This window comes from Apaloderma vittatum, unplaced genomic scaffold (assembly GCF_000703405.1).
Source record: "Apaloderma vittatum isolate BGI_N311 unplaced genomic scaffold, ASM70340v1 scaffold38203, whole genome shotgun sequence".
In the NCBI taxonomy this organism is placed as follows: Eukaryota; Metazoa; Chordata; class Aves; order Trogoniformes; family Trogonidae; genus Apaloderma; species Apaloderma vittatum.
Genome location: NW_009708107.1, coordinates 7339 through 25516, shown reverse-complemented (window position 1 = coordinate 25516; position 18178 = coordinate 7339). Strand labels below are relative to the sequence as shown.

The window sequence follows — 18178 nt, the reverse complement described above, 5'->3', positions numbered from 1 at the left end:
GAAATGTGCTGCCTCCCTCCCTGCCTACCCAAAGCCGCACAAGTGGGTGCTGTTGCATCCTGGGAAGCAAGACTGAAACATTGGTGAGGGGGTCTCTCCCAAGCTGACATCCCCCTGCACCTGCCTCAAGGTAATTTTCAGCTCTTAACCTATTTCTCTCTCCAGGAGCCTGTAGTACCATTACTTCTGCAGACAGCAGTGTCAACTGGAACGCAGAGGCCTAGCAACAAGCCAAAATTTGAAAACCAGAGCTAAAAAAGGGCACTTTTCTGCCTTCAACATCCCTATTGCTCCCTGTAGGAAATCCCTTCTAGGACTGGGTATGTCTCTGCTGGCCCTTGCCTGTGGGACACAGACAGGAATGTTGGCTGGTGCAGAAGGAGAGCTTCTCCCCTCACTGTCACCCCCCAGCACAGGGCAGAGACCTCCAAGACTTCTTGTCTCAACGACATGAAGGGACACCTCAATTTCCTCAGACACAGGGTGTCTCCCTTTACCTAAAAGCTGTTTACACAAATACACAAGTTCCTAGATTCAAAATCTATTTTTCATTGACAAAGAGGGGACAACCAGAGGGGATAGGGGATGGGATGACCATTTGGAAATACCCTCTGGATTTTAGCCAAGCCGTGCTCCTGGTGCTCTGCTTGTTCCCAGTCCCTTTGCCAGAAAAAGGGACTGCTGTGGCAGAGAGCAGCTCCAGGAGAAAATCTCATCCCTCCACAATAGCCCTGAATGTCACAACATTAATACATAAAGATGCTTTTTTTTTTTTTTTTGGAGGAAAAAACCAAACAAAACCTGGTCAAAATTCCATTTCATATTGTCTCCATAAATAATAAAAATATCATATAGGTCTTTCACAGTACTATGCCGTTCTCTTGCTTTCAAGAGGAAGCAAATTATCTTTGGTCTGTGTTGCAGGCAAGGAGGAGATAAAGCCAACCATGTTCCCTGGGAGGAAGAACCAGGAGCACATCTCCAATATCCTGCAAAAATTTACTGACAATTAAGCTAAGGGAGAAAACAGAAAGAAAAAAAAACAACCACCAATTGAAAAACAGTCTAAAATTAAAACTACACGTTCCTCTCAGGGCAGCTCTGCCAATGCTCAGGCAAGCACCACCAGCCTGGGGCAGCCCCACTAGCACAGAGGGTTAAAATTTACCCCGGAGGTATTTCTGAGCCCAAAGGAATTACATCCTCACCCATCTGCTGCTTCCACAGCACAGTTCCTCACTGCTGCTGAGACCTGAGCACCAGCAGCTTTCATCATCCAGAGGCACCATCCATGGGATGTACTAAAAAGGGACGCGTTTTTCAAGAAAACCTTCAGAGCTGGGCTAATCTGGCCATTGTGCGGGGCTTTTCCTTTAGTCTTTCAACAGGCTCTAAAACCAAAAGATTACTCACACTCCTCAGGACTGCACATCTCTGGGAGCTGGGACCAATCTATCTGACAATTACAAAATTGCCTTAAAATTCAAGTAAGAAAAGCTCGATAAAGCAGGTGACACAGGTCTGAAAAGGAGCTTATGAATCTCAGCGCTTATAAAAGCTTTCCCTGGAGACTGGCATTGCTTCTGCTAGTGCTGTACCTGGCATCTGGAGAAATACTCCTAAATTTTTTTAATGTACCAAAAGTATGTTAAAAAACAACTCCTTAGATCTCCAGGACAAGTAGTTATTAAAAAAAGATAACAAACAAAAAAGAAAACAAACAAAAAAACCAACCACCGAACACCTGAAAGCTGCTCCTGGCATCACGGACGCTTGGCTTATTCATGTAACACTTGGACGGCGACATCTCGAGCAAGAAACTGCTCGATTTCTTCTTGGGTCATTATTGCAGACTCGGGAGCCGCTGCCACGGCTTCACCCGGCACCGGCCTCGTGCAGTCCAGGTTTGAAAAAGGGTTGAACCAACCCATGGAGAAGGCACCACCAAACGCCAGCTTCATCCCCTCCCAGCCTCTGACCTTCACCCACGTTGGCTTCTGGTTTTTAAGACGCTCGATACCCTGTGGGAAGAGAAGAGTTTTAGGTTGTCTCACATTTCTAACAGGTTTCAGGGCACCAACCCTCGCAGCACGTGCAAAACTGCCTGCCTCTAGCCAGGATGTTATTCGAGTTGTAGTTAATAATGAAGTACAGCGTTACCCAAAGTTTCATCCTCAAATGTAACAGTAAAACCCTAAAACAAGACCAAACTCACAGAGAACTGGGAATCTTGGTGACTTATTGTGTTATCACTTGCTCGTAATCTTTACGGTAAAGAGGTGTGGCTTCTTAACAGCCATCCATTTTGGAAATATGGACCTCTTCTCCCATGGCTTTTTTGAATCCTTCCAACTAGTAATAAAGCACTTAAAATTTCACCTTATTTGGGCATTTTTACGATAGTTCAGATACAGGCAAAATACCGTGACTTTTTCCAGCAATCAGGAGTTTTCCATAGCCACATGTAGGCTTGTCACTACAAGCTGACATAAGAACAAGCTTACTCTCTGCCAATTAAGAGCAAATATTTAAGAACATAATTTCCGTTTAACAAATCGTCAAAAACAAATTACGACATGAGACGGATACCCGCTTGGAGGTGAGGTAATCTGTACGGGTGAAAGTGGCAGCTTCAGACTGGAACCGGAGCCTTGGTTAATGTTCTGATTCATTCTCCCTCCAAGAAGGTCACTTGTAGTAAAGCAAACATTTTGATTGCATTTAAATAACAGATCCCTCCAATCTGGGAAGTGACTTTTTTATTTTTTTCCCCAATAGTCTTCTCTGTGTAGAAATAAGGAACTAAAGATTTATTTTATATTTTTTTAAGGCTACTACGATGTGAAACAGGGCACAATTTCTTATGTACTACGTCAAAGGAGTCAGATCTACAGCTGCCTATGATACACTCGTGATATAATATTGACCATGCAGAAACTCTGTTCGTATAAAAGCAAGAACACTGGATCCAAGTTTTGAGATACTCAAGGGAAGGAAAAATGAGCAAATTCAGTTAAAACCATTTAAAAGAGCACTTTTAGAAGAGCTGGGTGAAAAATACACTCGCGACCTTCTAATCCTGTGGATTTTCCCTAATGACCCACAGAGAGTTTCAAAGCTTTGCCGGGGCAGGGGGGAGGAAATGAACATACAAGACAGCTCAGCGGCACCACAGATGCCGTCACAGTAACCCTCTTAAATCACACGACGGTTTAACGCAGCAGCTCGGTTTCGCATCACGCCCCGGGAGAAAACACCCCAGACCCCAAAGAATTACATGCGAAGATTTCGCAAGCTTCTTCATGCTTGGCTTCTTGCACTAAATCAGCAGAAACCCAGCAGGCAATCTGCAGAAAAAAATGACGCAACAGCAAAACTGGTCCGGGTTTGCAATTTCGGAAAGAATTCAAGCCCCGGAGGCCGAACGCTAAGCCCAGGCACACTGCTCCCACGCTCGCGGTTTTGGCCGTGTCATGTGCTGTTCCTCCACCGAGGCACAAGTGCAGCCTGTGGCTGCCGCTGCGCAGTCTTGCAGCCTCCACCAAATGGTGAAATAAAACAGGTCAGCATGTTACCAATTAACTAATTTTTAAACTTAAAAAGTGAATGCTCAGTCAACCTTCATATGGTCCCGCCTGCTTGCGCACAGAATTGAAAGTTCAGGAAACCCTTGTGGATTTTTTTCCCCAGCGCTTAAACTGAAGAAAGAAAGTAAGAACAGCAAACAAGATTTTTTGGAAAAGTTTTATTGCATTTGTTTTCCATATGGAAGCATTGACAGATTGGAAAGATGCAGCATTCACATTACTTCCAAAATGAGACATCTATTAAATTTCTCCTTTCCTGATTTCCCTCCTTTCCCCCATGGCTTTGAAGCAGTCTCAACAGGTCACTTTCCAAAAATAAAAAAAAGAAATACCATTTTATTTTAAACCAAGGAAAGAAAAGCTTCCTTGGAAGTCATGGACACAGCTGATTTGTATTTTTCCTTTGTCTGCAATTCGTTTGATGAGCCCGTGGGAGTCAATGACCCAAAAGTAGAATAGAATTCCTGCCTGAACACAAGATGTTGGGTGTAGTTATGAATGGTTTAGCTCTACTCGTTTTCAGAATGCCTTCTGCCCCTCCCACTTTCATCACCACACGGCTCACAACGGTACGCATGCTCCTTACCGTAAGTATTTCTCAATTTAAACCACTTACCCATATATGTGCGTGTGCTTACACACTGAGAAATGGACGCAGTCGTAAGAGAAAAGGTTTACAAAAGTTCTAAATCAGGGCACCACTAAGAATATTGACTCCTTCGCCCTGGTACACCTACACATCATGTCAGTATTACTCTTTAGAGTAACCTTGGCGTTCACGTCAGGTTTTCACGTTAACACTGTTTAGCAGGCACTGCTCTAACAAGTCATTTACTGAGACAAACACGCACAAACAAGAGGATTCTGCTACTTTAAACACTTGAAAAATCAGATTTCTTCCTTTCCCGCACGTGTAAGGCATTGAATAATCCAAAGAGTCTTGTAAATCTGCCGTGGTTATCCTAAGAGGGCAACAATTTCCTGCGCGCAAGGGAGGGAACAGACAAAATAACGCCAGAGGGATGGAATCGGTCCTTGGGCTGGAAGGAAAAAAAGAGGGTGGGTGGGAAGTGGTGTTGGCAACGGTTGTTTTAAGTACGATCACCAGGTCAACTGGCTCACTCGTTGTGTCTGCTTCCCTGTTCAGGTTCGCTTCCGAAAGAGCAATGCGCTCCCTCAGGCCGTGCTGAGGTCTCCGCGCAGGGCTGTTGGCACCCATCCGCTTTCCACCAAGCTCGGCGCAGCCGGGAGACAGCACGAGGATCTATTCCGAAGAGGTGGGTCACAACAGAGAAAGAGGATCCCCTTCACATTAGTTATGCCGTATGGAAAGCAGAGAGAAACAAAGGCCAGTAAAGTTAACAAGATTTTTAAAAAAAAAAAAAAAAAAGAAAAAAAAGAAAACAACCAAGAAAGGGAAAAAAAAGAAGAAAAAAAAAAGCAGCAGCAGTTTCAGCCAGAGATACAGAGTTGTCTAAAACTGTGGAATACAGGGCTGGTTTGTTTTTTCTCTGCAATTATCAGCCACTCAATAGACATTAAAAAAAAAAAGTTCGTTTTGCTTCTTGTTTTAAACATTCATGGAAAACTTATAACAGTAGTGCTGTAATATGGTTCTATTTTAGTGGAAATGCTGGTCAGGAATTCTTCAGACCACATACTGGTACGGGTCTGCTTTTCCTTGGTCTGGTGTTGCAAATGGGCTAAGCCATGCTATAGAGAACGGATGGCCAAATACTGCTTTCATGTTCATCCATTTTGTTTTTTTAGCCCATCTTCTCTCTTCCTTTTTCAACTGTTCTATTCCCTGAAAACAGAAATACCACATTTTCAGTCAAATGCTCAGATTTTGTAGTGCTGGATTTGGGGAAAGGTCTACTCTTCATCCAAAGGACAGAGTAAGAAAATAAAAATGCATCTACACTGCCTTGCCTTTCATTGCTTTACATTAAAAAATATTAAGGACAGCAAGCACGCCTTGGAAATAAAATTACCTGTTCAGGCCTAGGTATTTCGTAAACCTTTTCAGACCTGCCATCCAACTGACTCTGATGTCAACTAAAAAACTCCACTGCCTAAAACCAAACAAGAAGTATGTGTTTTAATGGCTGAAAGCATTCTGTGCTAACCAGAGGGAGAAGTTTCAGAGGAAACCATTATAAGCAAAAAAAACCAACCCAAAACAAGCCGCAAACCCAAAGATCCTCTCTGTAACACCCCCAGATTCACCAAGCAAGCTCAGGAGGTGCCCATGGCTCAGCAGAGCTGCAGCTACCTGGCGCCTCATCATGTTCCATTAGAATCACTGTGAAAACATGCACGGGCTGACAGCGGGGAGACAGGGTTAAGTAAGAGACCGATTTGAGAGATCTTTGGCATGGTTTAGTAAAGGTTAGGAGAACAAAATTAAGCTGTCAAGCAATCAGGTGAAACATTCGCTAGTCAGTCGTTAAAAAAAAATTTAAAAATTTAAATTGTATCCTGTCCAAAATCCCAAAAGGTGAATTTGGTCTTGCAGGAAAGTGATGCCTGGCTGCCACAGGATGTGAAACGGCCAAGTGTAGTCGCTGGAGAGAGCGGCTCTTCCGCAGGGAGCAGGAGCAGGCGGGATGACTCTGTTCTTCAACTTCCCATCTTTTGCAAGGTAAGCTTCTCCCATGATTAAGTACGGTAACGCACCCGTGCACCTCAAATCTCTGGGAAGGAGGTCTCCCAGTGATTGGAAGAGGAAGGTGAGAAAGGGCAAGACACAGCCCCATCTCCAAAATGTGAAGTAAAATGTCACTGCAAGAGACCACGTCAGGAAGAATTTCACCTGAAAATACTCCTGGGCTCAGAACAGATTGCTTGCCAGACACACCTAGCTCGGTGGTAGTAACTCAACAATGAGACATCGCACAGAACAAAATCCTTACTGGCACACGTTAAGAAAGAAAACAAAAAGGAAAACCCACAACCCAGCAGGGGGAGACCAGATTTCATTTTTGATTTTAGATTGTGGCGTCTTTCCTTCAACATCTACGTGTTCCCAAAATTTGAGGGGAAGGGAAAATGGGGTAGGGGGTTGGGGCAGGGAGAGTTATTTGCTGTAGAAAGCAGGTTTCAAAAACTCTTGACAGGTTTCAAAGATTGAGAAACTCAGATGATGATTTCACAGGCGGCACTCTTAATTTAGGCACTTAGTGACAAACTCAATCTCGGCAGGGTCTTGTCATTCTGTGTGACATATTTCCTCCTCCCTGGGGCTCTTCCCAGCAGAACGAACAGCTGAAGTCCTCCTCGGAGCACAGAAAAGTCGCAGCATGAACATCAGCCTCTCGCAGAAGCCAAGCGTTATAAAAGGTATTACTGCAAGAAAGCCTCAGGGGCGACGGGCTCTTACTGCCCACAATGCCAGTCAAGCTTCACGACGGCAGCGAAAGTCCCTGTTCAGCTTCAGCTGGCCACGGGCAAACAAGTGGAGGGGAAAGAAAAGTAGAGGAGGAGAGAAGAGTGGTAACTCCTTTAGGACTATCACTCCTCTTCAACCACTCCAGGTCTCTGAGCGTGCTTGGTGAAGGCCGGCAGCACTCACAAGTGCAGGGACATCCTCGGGAGTTTCCGGCTCCGCAGGAGCAGGCATCTTTTGGACCTGACGCTAAGATTTACCTGTGAATGTCTGTTAGCTCATGGTAAATGTAGCAATCCTGGAATTTCGTTTTATGGATATTTGTGAAAACTTGTAAAGCACACATTCATGGAAATTGGTTTTCAAAAAAAGAAAAAAATCCGCAGGGATGCGTGACAGAATGCACTGGCACTCAGCCATGCTGTCCTCGGACAGGGGGTGAATGGGGTAGCTTTGCAACAGGCTATACCCAGCAGCTTTCCATGCGCCTACTCCACTCCCTTTCTCCTTCTGCCGAGAAGTTCTGAACTGTTTAACAAGCACCTAAAACTGGAAATTGTCTAGACTAGAAATGTGTGCATATGTATATATGTATATATCTCTCCTCCACTTCCTCATCTTGGCTTTCCAGCACATAAAGCTGTAAATAGTGACACCAGGGGACACACAGCTCAATTTCAGACAATACCAATGGAATAGCACTTCATTAAAGGAAAAAAAAAGGTTCTCCAAGCCGTAGGGATGAACACTCTCTGTGGAGCAATCCCAGTTACTGACACCTGCCTTACCAGAGGTACCGTCAACACAGCACCCTAGCCAGCCCATAGGTGCATACTGCTTCTCCCAGTAATCCCCAGAGAGCATGTCCAGCACGGTGCTGGCTCAGCTTATGCACTGGATCTCTCCTCACAGGGTACACATACACAAACGCCCCATGCAACAAGGTACAACCCCTTCCCTCTTTCTACACACGGCGAGAGACAGGGCAAAGGAGAGAGCGTGCGCAACACCCACCGTTTCGTCAGTGCAGATGGAGTGTACTTGGGTCCCAAACATAACCGAGGTGAAGATGAGAAACAGGAGAGCCTCGAAACACAAGAGGATGAGGAGAATCACCGTCGTTGGCGGAGAGAAGGAACTGCATTCTGGGAAGAGAAAACAAGGGAGTCGTGTTGCGGGTTAGGGCTGGGCCGGCCACTAACATGGACAGACGTCTTCTAACCCCCTCCTCTCCCCCAAAATGGGAATGAGGCAGAGAGACTTATGGGTTAGAGAAATAAACACAGAACAGCTTTAATGAAACAATAATAGAAATAATAGTGAAATTATAAAAGAACTATATACAACTATAGATAGTAGCCTGAAAGCAACCCCGACTCCCTCCTTCAATATCAATCCCCACTGGTGCTGCAGAGCAGGAGGCACTGGGGAAGCCCCAGGCTGAGCGGCGGCAGGAGCTGGATGAAGGGAGCTGGATTCGGAACTCAGGATCCGGATCAAAAGCAGGAGGTCAGATGGAGTCCTCCCTGGACACCGGCCATTGCAGAAAAGGGACAAAATTCTTGTGATCACTCAATTTCTAGTAAATATGGCGTATATGGGATGGAATACTCTCGCTGGTCACCTGTCCTGCCTATTACCCCCCGGAGGTGCAACCTTTTACTTCCTTGTGACCCCTCTCACTACCCGGCACCCCCAGCGTGGCACACAAGAGCCAGCAGTGGCCTTGGTCACTATGGGAATAAGTATCAGCAAGAGCCTTTCTGCATCCCAGTCCCAGGCAGTAACTGTAAACCTCAGGTGTTATCACTGCCAGTAGCACACACTGTCTGCAAAAACATGCTGCTAACTTCAGCAAGTGCAGCCTCCTAGAAGAGACGAAACTGGAAAGTAAAAATCACTAAACGGAACTGGGTTTTTAGCTAAACTCAAGACAAGTCAAAAGGGGATCAGGTGATGCAGCAGCTGCAAAACACCTGCTGAGCCATGAGTTTCCCTTACTGAAACTGTCAAACTGAGCTAAACAGTCACCACTCTCAGAAAGGTGCCCAGGGAAGCTCTGACATTCTTGAGAATATTCAACAATAAAATGACTGTTCCTGTGAGCTTAAAAAGCAAGCGAAACAAAAAATAAACCCACCCTCCTGTAACACTTCAAGAACACAACTTTCTTTCCTACTTGGGTGTTTCCCCAGCACACTGGCGAGGACTCCCCTCTGCTCCATTTCATGTGTAGCTTCTCTTTTAAACCTTCATCTTAACAGAATTTTCTGCAGTGATAAAGTCGACCTAGACAAAGGCAGATTAAGCCAAATTCTTATTTTTCCTCATACGCTATAGTGCAAACTCAAGAAAGCTGAAAAACTCTGAGGTCATCTGTTTCACTCGGCCTTACCTAAAGGATTTTCTATGTCCACCTGTGTTTTTCAAAACACATCTTATCTGGCTTCAAGAAAATTTCCTCACTGGCTGCTCCAGAACGAGGGCTGGGGTGTTTTTTGTTTGTTTGGGTTGTTCAGGGGCTTTTGTGTGTGTGTCGAAAGGAATTGTTTGTTCTTTTGAGGGTGGATTTTTGGATCTGAGTTAGCATGTTTTCCTGGCAGTCTTGCAAGAATGATTCACATCACCCTTCTGAAAAAAAAGCGTATGCATTCTTCTTATCTTGTGTTGGGATTCAGGAAATTAGTGCTGCGCCCATGTCCACAGCAGATTACTGCACATGCACTATCTAGGTTGTCTTTATATCTCAGCTTCTCCCTAGGCAGTATCAGGCATAAGCTGAAACAGGAATTTTCAGGATAGAGATCCCAGCAGGTCAGAAATAATTACAAACTCCCAGGACTGATCATTAAAAAAAATAAAAATACAATAAATAAGAGGTAACAGCAGAGCCCTGATGGCATTCTTCACACACCAGAATAAAAGGGGTCGCCTTACAAGTAAATTGCATTGCAAGGTCTTATTAGTAGGCTAATCTGGTATTTTAATGCAGTATTTTATTAGTACTCACTTGTCCAGTCTTCTTCAAAGCAATACAAGAAATGAAATCCCACCATGATTAGAGCATGCAGGGAAATCAGTGCTATATACATCTGAAAAATAAAGGATGCAATATAAGTAAGCTTGAAGACCAAAACGCTAAATCTTCCAAATGCTTCCAAAAAATCCAACAAAAAAAACAAACACCCCAAAAACCCCAAACCTCAAACCAATAAAACCAAACCGCAAACCACCCCAAAACTCACCAAGCCCTCCCATCCCCCCTAAACAAGCCCCCTGGAGCTGGCCACACGGACTCTGGCTGGCCTTGCTGATGGCTCTGAGGGAACAGGAAGGAGACAGACAGCTTCAGCATTGAGGTCTCATGTTGTCAAACTCACATCCTTGTTCTCGAGAGCACCCTACTTTCCCAGAGAAACAACAGCTGATGGGTTTTAACCGCAAAATCCACTTCATCTGTTTTCCAGCATGAGTTTCAGAAAAATGGTACTCTTTTTTTTTAAAAAATAAGCATTTTTCCTTCAGGCAGACACTGGCATGGAAAGATCCTCTCAAAATTTAGTACTCTACTTAAACTTAGCTTTGTAACAAAAAGCTTTAAACTACATGCAATGCTACACACACGCTACAATTACCGAGACGGAGCTAAAAAGATGACTTTCCTGAACCTATGGACTCTGACATTAGAAGCAATAGAGATTTTCTTACAAGAAACTCCTGTGGAAGCAGTAAAAGGTGAGAATATTTTGGTTTTCCTTGCAAGATGAGCATGCTGCTATTCTCTCACCTCTGCGGGTCTCATAAAGAACAACTGAGAACAGAACTAGCAACCCTTATGTTGTTTCTCTCAACTAAATGAAGTGTTTAATACAGCCCACTTGAAAGCAAATGTCACTTTTAACAGGAACAGAAATCCTTTTTCATAGGATTAGAACACCTATCTCACTCCTCAGGGTGGAAAAAAACCCTTGCTCAAGGGGAAGAAGCGGGATTTGTTTTGTTCTGTGATCTGTACCCTAACAGAGCACACCGCAGAGCAGGAATCCTTTCCATTTAATGGGAAACCTCCCCCTTGATAACAGGACAAGATTCTTCCTCCAGCCTACAGATGTCTCAGAAGATTTATTAATAAAACAGAGCATCGGTGAAACTCAGCCTTGGAATGTTCACGCTACTCCCACGGGATATTTGCAGCTCGCTTTGATGAAACAGATTTCAGCCCTTCCAGAAATACGGAGTATTTGAGTCTGCACTCCTGTTCTCTTACTCACGATGCCACAGATATGGTACAAAAAGTCAAACACCTCCTTGGTTTTCAAGTACAAAAATAGACCTCTTGCGAGGAAAAGGTGGATAACTCTTGCCAAAGGCGACGTAGACTTCCCACTCCTCGCTTAAGATGTGGCACTGGCTCTTATCATATGATCCCACACGGGTACTCGTACAACTACAACATGTAGGAACCCTACAGATGTCCTGGGGCCCCACAGTGTAAAAGGACAATCCACAATAAACTACTTGCGTTATCAAATAGGGGCTGAACAAACCTCACAGAACCCTGGCAAGCGCTCCCCAGGATGCCTTTTTCCCTGTCGCTGATGTGTGTTTCCTACTTAGCAAAACGAAAATCTGCAGCGGTTCCCTGCAAAGCTCTCCTAAACCAGGGCAGAGGAGAAAGCCAGCCCCGAGAGCCACAGTTCTGCACCGCCCACCTCGCACGCCACCTGCAAAATACTTACTGTAAACAGTACAAAGTACTTCTGGTTATTCTCTCCTACGCAGTTATTGACCCACGGGCAGTGATGGTCCATTTTCCGAATACACCTCTTGCAAACACTGAAAGAACACGAGTGGTTATTTCTAGTACGCTTCATTCCGGGAACACAAGATTTCACGGGGATTCGGGGGACGCAGAAATTAAAGATTCAGAGGTGAAAGCTGAACCTGAATACGTTTGATGGTCACCACATTTATATTTGTGGTTTGCTCACTCAACTATGCCTGTTCAAAATGAGCCGCACAACACACAATCACCACTGTAAAAAATTAATGCCAAGTAAGACACCTCAGCATAATGTTCACGTCAGTGGTTCTGCCACAATACTGTTTGAACATCTGTGATTTAGTTTATCTGGTCTGTGAAAACATCCATGTATTAAAAAAAAAGTAATCCAAAAACCAGAAAGCATCAGAAAAGATTCTTGACATCAAGGTAAGCCACACACTAGCACAAACCAGCTGTAGCAGTCAGTCAGGAAGACAGGACCGCAATATACATTCAAGGTATAATTAGATGTTAAAGCACTTCACAAAACCAGACTAATCAAAATCAAAATTCAGAATTCTTGCCAGCATGCACGTTGTGCCTGGAAGTCAAATAATTAAAAGATTATTGCTTTGTCTGAACATCATTCTCTTGCTTAGTCAGTAACTGCTTCAACTCACATCATAAAGGAAGTCTTTTTCTCTGCCGCTTTCTCATATGATGAGAGAGGAAAGACAGCCTCCTGATACCACATTGCACAAACAAGCACAGAAATCAAATATGAAAAAGCACAAAACCCCGAAACAAACAAACAATAGACCCAAAAAGGAAATGGCTGTTCCAGAATGATTCTGACAGTGCTGAAATAGAAAAGATCGAGGGCTCTGCTAATTTCATTTTTCTTCCGACAAAAAAATACTTTGACTTTAATATGAACAATAAACTCCTATACCCAAATGCTTCAGGGAAACTCAAATAAGAGTATAAACACGTTCTTATGAGCACATATGAATAACTGATGGCAAACCTCTCTGTCAGAACTGCCTTGCGCTCATTCTCTATAGTAGGAGGGGGCAATCCCCAAGGATATGTGCCTGGAAACCACTTGCCCACAGCCTTGACGTGAGCAAGTCCATTAAATCCCCCTGTCCCACTGAAAAAAAGGTTTGACTTAAGATTTTCCATGGCACCAGCACTCAGCAGATCAGCTTCCCAAATCTTAATGCCTAAAAAGTTACCTTACAACATAGAAAAAGGAGCAGGCAGATGAGGTTTGGTGTTTAGCCGAAGAGTCTTTCTCCTTTACCTACGCTGCGAGTCACCAGCAAGACAGCATTTTAGATACAAAGTTTCATTCATAATTGAAGAAGTGTCAGAGGGGATTTTACAGCAGCATTAATAAGTGATAGGCGCGATCACATGGCTCCTTTTTTTTCAACTCCTGATTTTGATTAAAATAAAAAAAAAACCCTACAAAAACATTTGCAAACTAAAGCTCTGAAAATAAAAAATGAGAAACGCAAAGAGCAGATTAAGTTTGTTCAGCTCGGTAGCGCAAGACACCTGAGAAAACCGTGATAGGAGCTCTCCCCGTCTGTACTGGGGTGTGAGCAGATAAAGAAGGGACACCAGCGCAAACTCATGAAGGAAAGCAGGTTCACTTGCTTGAAAAGCAGAAGAGAAGTTTAGGAAGTAGTTTGTTGGGTTTTTTTTGCTCGCTGCCTTTAGTACTGAAAAGCTCCTGATCAGTTACTCCCTTCAGGGAAGTTTATCCTACCAGAAGGCAGAGAACACGACAGATCAGTGGGCGTGCACTGATCTACCACCAAGCACAAAACAAAGTCACAGCGCTTGATGAAAACGGGGAAGTCAGAACTCTTCAAAAATACAGTTACCTGAACTTTAGTTTTAACTTCAATACCACTTCTGAATAGAATCTACATTTAGACAAATGGGCTTGTGAATAAAAACAAAATTAGAAAGGACAGTGACCTTTTGAGAGATGTTACATTTTATGGATTTCTATGCACCCTGGTATATAATGCCTTGTTTTAAGGCACGTTTGCATGAAAACTTATGGAATTACAATTGCAGGTCTGGAGTCAAAGCCACATTCATTTTAAGTGTTTTTCACTTTGTAAGAAGTGGCCCCAGTCTGCTACAGATTAAAACTTGTCCTAAGAGGCCTGAGATTTTTTTCAGAGAAGCTCCAGCATGTCTGGCAACAGCATCTGGATGCCAATCTCTCAACCTAACCACCCAGTCTCAGACTCCCATAACAATTTAGATCAAGGTGGGTAATTCCCGAGCGTCCTCAGAGAGAGGCTTTACCTGCAGTGATGCGCTCTGTCAGGTTTGATGCTACAACACTTTGGGCACTTGTAAACCACCTGTCCTGGCTTCAGCTGCAAACTCTCAATGAACTCCTTTGTGGCATTACCTTTGGGTACAGCACCCTGCAGAAAAACAAACACAAAATCAAACAAACCAGAAGATTAACCTCTGGACGTTAGGAGTGCTAAGAACCATAGGATGACTTACAACTATGGGACGGCAGGGAAGAGAAAGAAATAGAAACTTCCTCAAGCTCAATAGTTTCAAAAAGATGCAGAAAAAAAAATTAAAATGAGGTCCTAATACACCTAAACATAATTTCAGTGGGTTTTGTTGTTCGGAACATCAATAAATCCTCACTTAAGGAATTAATCTTTTGTAATCCCACAGTAACCTTAAACCATTTAACAATCCTCATCCCTCTCTCTTCATATCTATCAACAAATTGATGATGCCAGTGTTTCATATCGCAGATTGGAAACCACAGATGTTTAATTCCAGTAGAAGCAGCTACTTCTGAAGTATCACTGTGTAGGCTAAGAGTTGCTGGTAAACACTGCATGTATTAATAGCCGTGCTTCCATTTTGTATTTGTTATTTAAATTAGGGTTTAACATTCAGACAGTGAACACTAAGAATCCTCACTCCTGAATAAGACTTACACTCCCCCTCCCTGCCCTGCCTGCACCTGCAGCGGGTAAAACATTCTGAGCCACAATCAGTGCAATTTCCACTTGAAAATATGTGTCTTGAAACAGGTAAGGTATTGCTGCTGCAGAACCCCAAGTTCAATAGCTTCCAGCTTTTCTAGGGCTCTAAATTTGCTCAAAAAACCCCAACCAACAACAAAAAAACCAAACCAACCAAAAAAAAAAGTCATGAACTGTGCAGTATGAAATCAGTGCAGGTACACTGGCACAAATGCACCTCTATGGGCATAAGGATTTTATATTGAAATAAAAATAGGGATGTACTTTTTTAACAGATTTCTGATGGAACAGTCTCTTTTTAACACAACTGTACAACTGCCTAACAGCAATGAACGGGAGTAATGCACATCAATGAGAAAACTGCATGTTAAACCGGTAGTATAAAGCTTTCCTGAGCAGTCTTTGGCGTTTCCCACAAAAAAACCTCCCAACGGGCCTGACCAGTTCAAAAATCACCAAGCCCAATCTCCCAAAATGCTACAACTCATGTTCTCTCTCTTTAACATGCAGCAAAGCTCAAAACCTCAGGCATGTTTTCTGCAAGAACCCAGAGGAAGCAGTTCCTGAAAAGCATGACACACGCTATCAAAGCTGAGGAATTCAGGTGTTCATTTATTTATAATAAGGATCCTGTTTGTTTGCCTCAGCAGTGCTTTCTGTTTCGTTCTGCTCCTGGAATGGTTCTCCACATCCCAGCAGCTTCCCTCATTCCTGACTCACGCTGTCTGCCAGATGTTGCTGCATCCCCTCACTTTATCTTCCCTCCTCCGTTTTGTTTTGCTGCTTTCCTCATAAAAAACCCCAACAGAAAAAGCACAATCCCACTGGCTCGCCACATAAATCCCACCACACACTAGGAATTAACATATCTTCTCCCAATTAGTCTGCATAAAGATTTTATCTGCCTCTCCAAGCTGCTGGTCCAGCCTGCTTCAGAGCACAGCTTTTGTTTCAGAGGAGTTCCTGCTAGCTCTGCAAAATAATTCCAGCAACCTGAAGGTCCCAAGGCATTCAAGGCACACAAAATGCAATAACTAACAAGGACAACTGCTGCAACTCTCTGTTCCCCTGTACAGCGACCAGAAGGTTCGGAGCCTCAGCTGCTGTTTCTAGTTCCGTCCAGCAGCAGGGGCATGCAATTCATCAGGCTTTACCATAAAACCTTGAAATCACCCCAAATCAAGCCATTTCTGCATGCTGTGGCTTCTGGGAGAGCTGGAAACTAAGAAACAAAGATTACACTGAAATTTAAGCAGCACCCAACAAGGTTTCAAGCAGGAAATTAAGTATCAGAGGCACACTGCCAATCCACAGCAAGAACACTCTGAAGGAAGGGGCCAAGAAGAACCTAAGCTTGTTTTCCCTTCCAATGACCAGCAGAGGTGGGGTTTTGAAGTCAATCTACGGTCCACACGTCATTAAGCAAAGTAAAACCATCACGGGTTAGTCAGAAGCATCATGGTACTAAATAGTATCTTCCCACTAGCTGAAAGCCAAGAAAGCAGCTCTCTTGCAAAGGAACGTCCTACAGAGATGTATGGGAGGTCTTACAATTCCGATGTTTCTCTTACCTAAGAAGGGCCAGCTCTCAGCGCTCATGAGGTATTTATTTCAGCACGGTCCAACACACTCAGCTCACTCCCTAGTACAAGAGATGGTAACACGGCTTTTCAAAACACCACACGTTCTGCTCTAGCCTGCTGGAGCAACACTTGCCAAGGCTGACAACCAGAACCAGCTTTTCCAGCTTTCCTGTTTGTCAAGACACTACGAGCCACAAACAGCAGATCTGCCACAGGGGAGAAAACGGTGCCAGAGAGGAACTCTCTCCTTCCCGGTGCAAAAAGAGAAGCTGCCCACACGGGAATCGAGAGCTGGGCCCTTGACTTCTCATCTGACTCAGGTGGGATGAAAAATCAGCATGCAGCATCAGCAGCCCTGCTCAGCAGGCTGGCATACAGAAGTCATTTAAATCTGCCACTCGCTTGGCAGCTGAGCTACCCAACATCTAGCAGACAAGAAAAACATCACCTGTTTCCTCCCAAGACGTACAGAGAGAGAGATACTTACTGGATCTGTCAGCATAGCACGAAAATGTGAGGCCAAAGCGAGGAAAGCCAAGGTGTTGAACAGCGTGCCATTGATGACGCTGTAAACATAATCTCTCGATGGAACTAACATGACAAGAAGGACTACAAAGTCGGCGTAGAACACCAGCATCCAGGTCACGACAGCACACGCAATACCACAGCCATCTCGGATAAACCACATTGTTCCCAGCGAAACGCGGCTCGGAGGTGGAACACACTTTTCTGGCTGGAGGTATTCAGGTTTCCTTTCAATATCTCGGAAGCGGTGGACTGGAGTGATCATCATAGGCTGTTATGTCCATACTTGCTTCTGAAAGAGAGTCAGAAACAGCATTCACTGTGTTGCAAGACACACAGATCTCCGCTGGGCTAAGGGCGGTGGGGATCACGTGGGAAAAACCAAAAAAAGATAAATACATCAAGCACACAAAATAATGGATTTGGATACCAGACTCTTGCACTTACTAGAACACTTCTTAGTCAGAAAGCTCTCTAAGTGCTTTTAGGACTTGCTTAATTACACATTAAACCCACCCATGTGGCACCTCCACCCCGCCAAGAGGAGGGGCAAGGTAAGTGCCACGAGGAGCTGCCCCAGCAGAAGCCGAGGCAAGAACTGGACACGGTCACGCGAGGATGAAAGGAAAGACCTGGCAGGGCTGGCAGGGTCCCTTTCTGCTGCCTCAGACCTGGCGAAGGGTCTTTCCTACAATCACTGGGAATTCACCCAGTGGAACAAGTTTCCTTTCTCCTTTTCAATTGGCTTGCAGCTTTGGGGTAAAACTCCAAATCTCTGTCTCCACGGGCACCTCGTCTACCCAGGGGGTAAGGTTCACCTTGGAGCCAGAACCTGCACGGCTCCAGGGAGTACGGCTTCAGTGTGAGGAAACAAATTTTAAGAAAACAAAAAAGGGTGCTCCTCACACTTTGGCAAAGGATCAAACAATCCGCACCACGAGCATCTGCCACTCGGCTCTGGAGCACCGCCGCACTCTGAAAGCAACTCTTTGTACACCTGGCAACTTCTTCCAAAGACACTCTTTAACGGGGTGTTTGCACAACGCTCTAGGCACTCAGAAAAATAAGATGTCTACATACAGACCCACCTTTCACAAAAATGGATACAATAACTCTGCCACCAAATGCACTGAATTATATATATGTAAGCAGAAGGGTGCAGCCACCTATTTCTGTGTACAAGGATTACTCTTTTTTTTTTCTTTCCCAAAAAAATCCCAGCATGTTTTTCCATTTTACATCAGAGAAATGGAGACAATGTTTGCCGCTAATTGTGTTTTCTGCCA

General features: G+C 44.2%; 1 protein-coding gene across 2 annotated transcripts; it reads right to left on the bottom strand.

Moving 5' to 3' along the window:
• Positions 1 to 1778: 1778 nt before the first annotated feature.
• ZDHHC3 (zinc finger, DHHC-type containing 3) lies at positions 1779 to 17184 on the bottom strand. Of its 2 annotated transcripts, none has more exons than XM_009866434.1 (6): positions 16855 to 17184; positions 14072 to 14196; positions 11715 to 11811; positions 9986 to 10067; positions 7990 to 8120; positions 1779 to 2021 (listed from the first exon to the last, which is right to left on the bottom strand). In XM_009866434.1, the coding sequence occupies exons 1-6, from the start codon at positions 17158 to 17160 to the stop codon at positions 1779 to 1781; spliced, it is 984 nt and encodes a 327-aa protein (XP_009864736.1). In that variant the 5' UTR covers positions 17161 to 17184. The 2 variants fall into 2 exon arrangements, with proteins under 2 accessions (XP_009864736.1, XP_009864737.1); XM_009866435.1 differs by lacking the exon at positions 1779 to 2021 and adding an exon at positions 5093 to 5394.
• Between the last annotated feature and the right edge of the window lie 994 nt (positions 17185 to 18178).

Coding starts and splice junctions, on each gene's coding strand:
- ZDHHC3 (XM_009866434.1), bottom strand. CDS start 17,160: ATGATGATCACTCCAGTCCACCGCTTCCGAGATATTGAAAGGAAACCT. Junction 10,068..11,714: donor AGTACTTTGTACTGTTTACA/GTAAGTATTTTG, acceptor TTTATTTTTCAG/ATGTATATAGCACTGATTTC. Junction 2,022..7,989: donor CCATCTGCACTGACGAAACG/GTGGGTGTTGCG, acceptor CTCTTCCCACAG/GGTATCGAGCGTCTTAAAAA.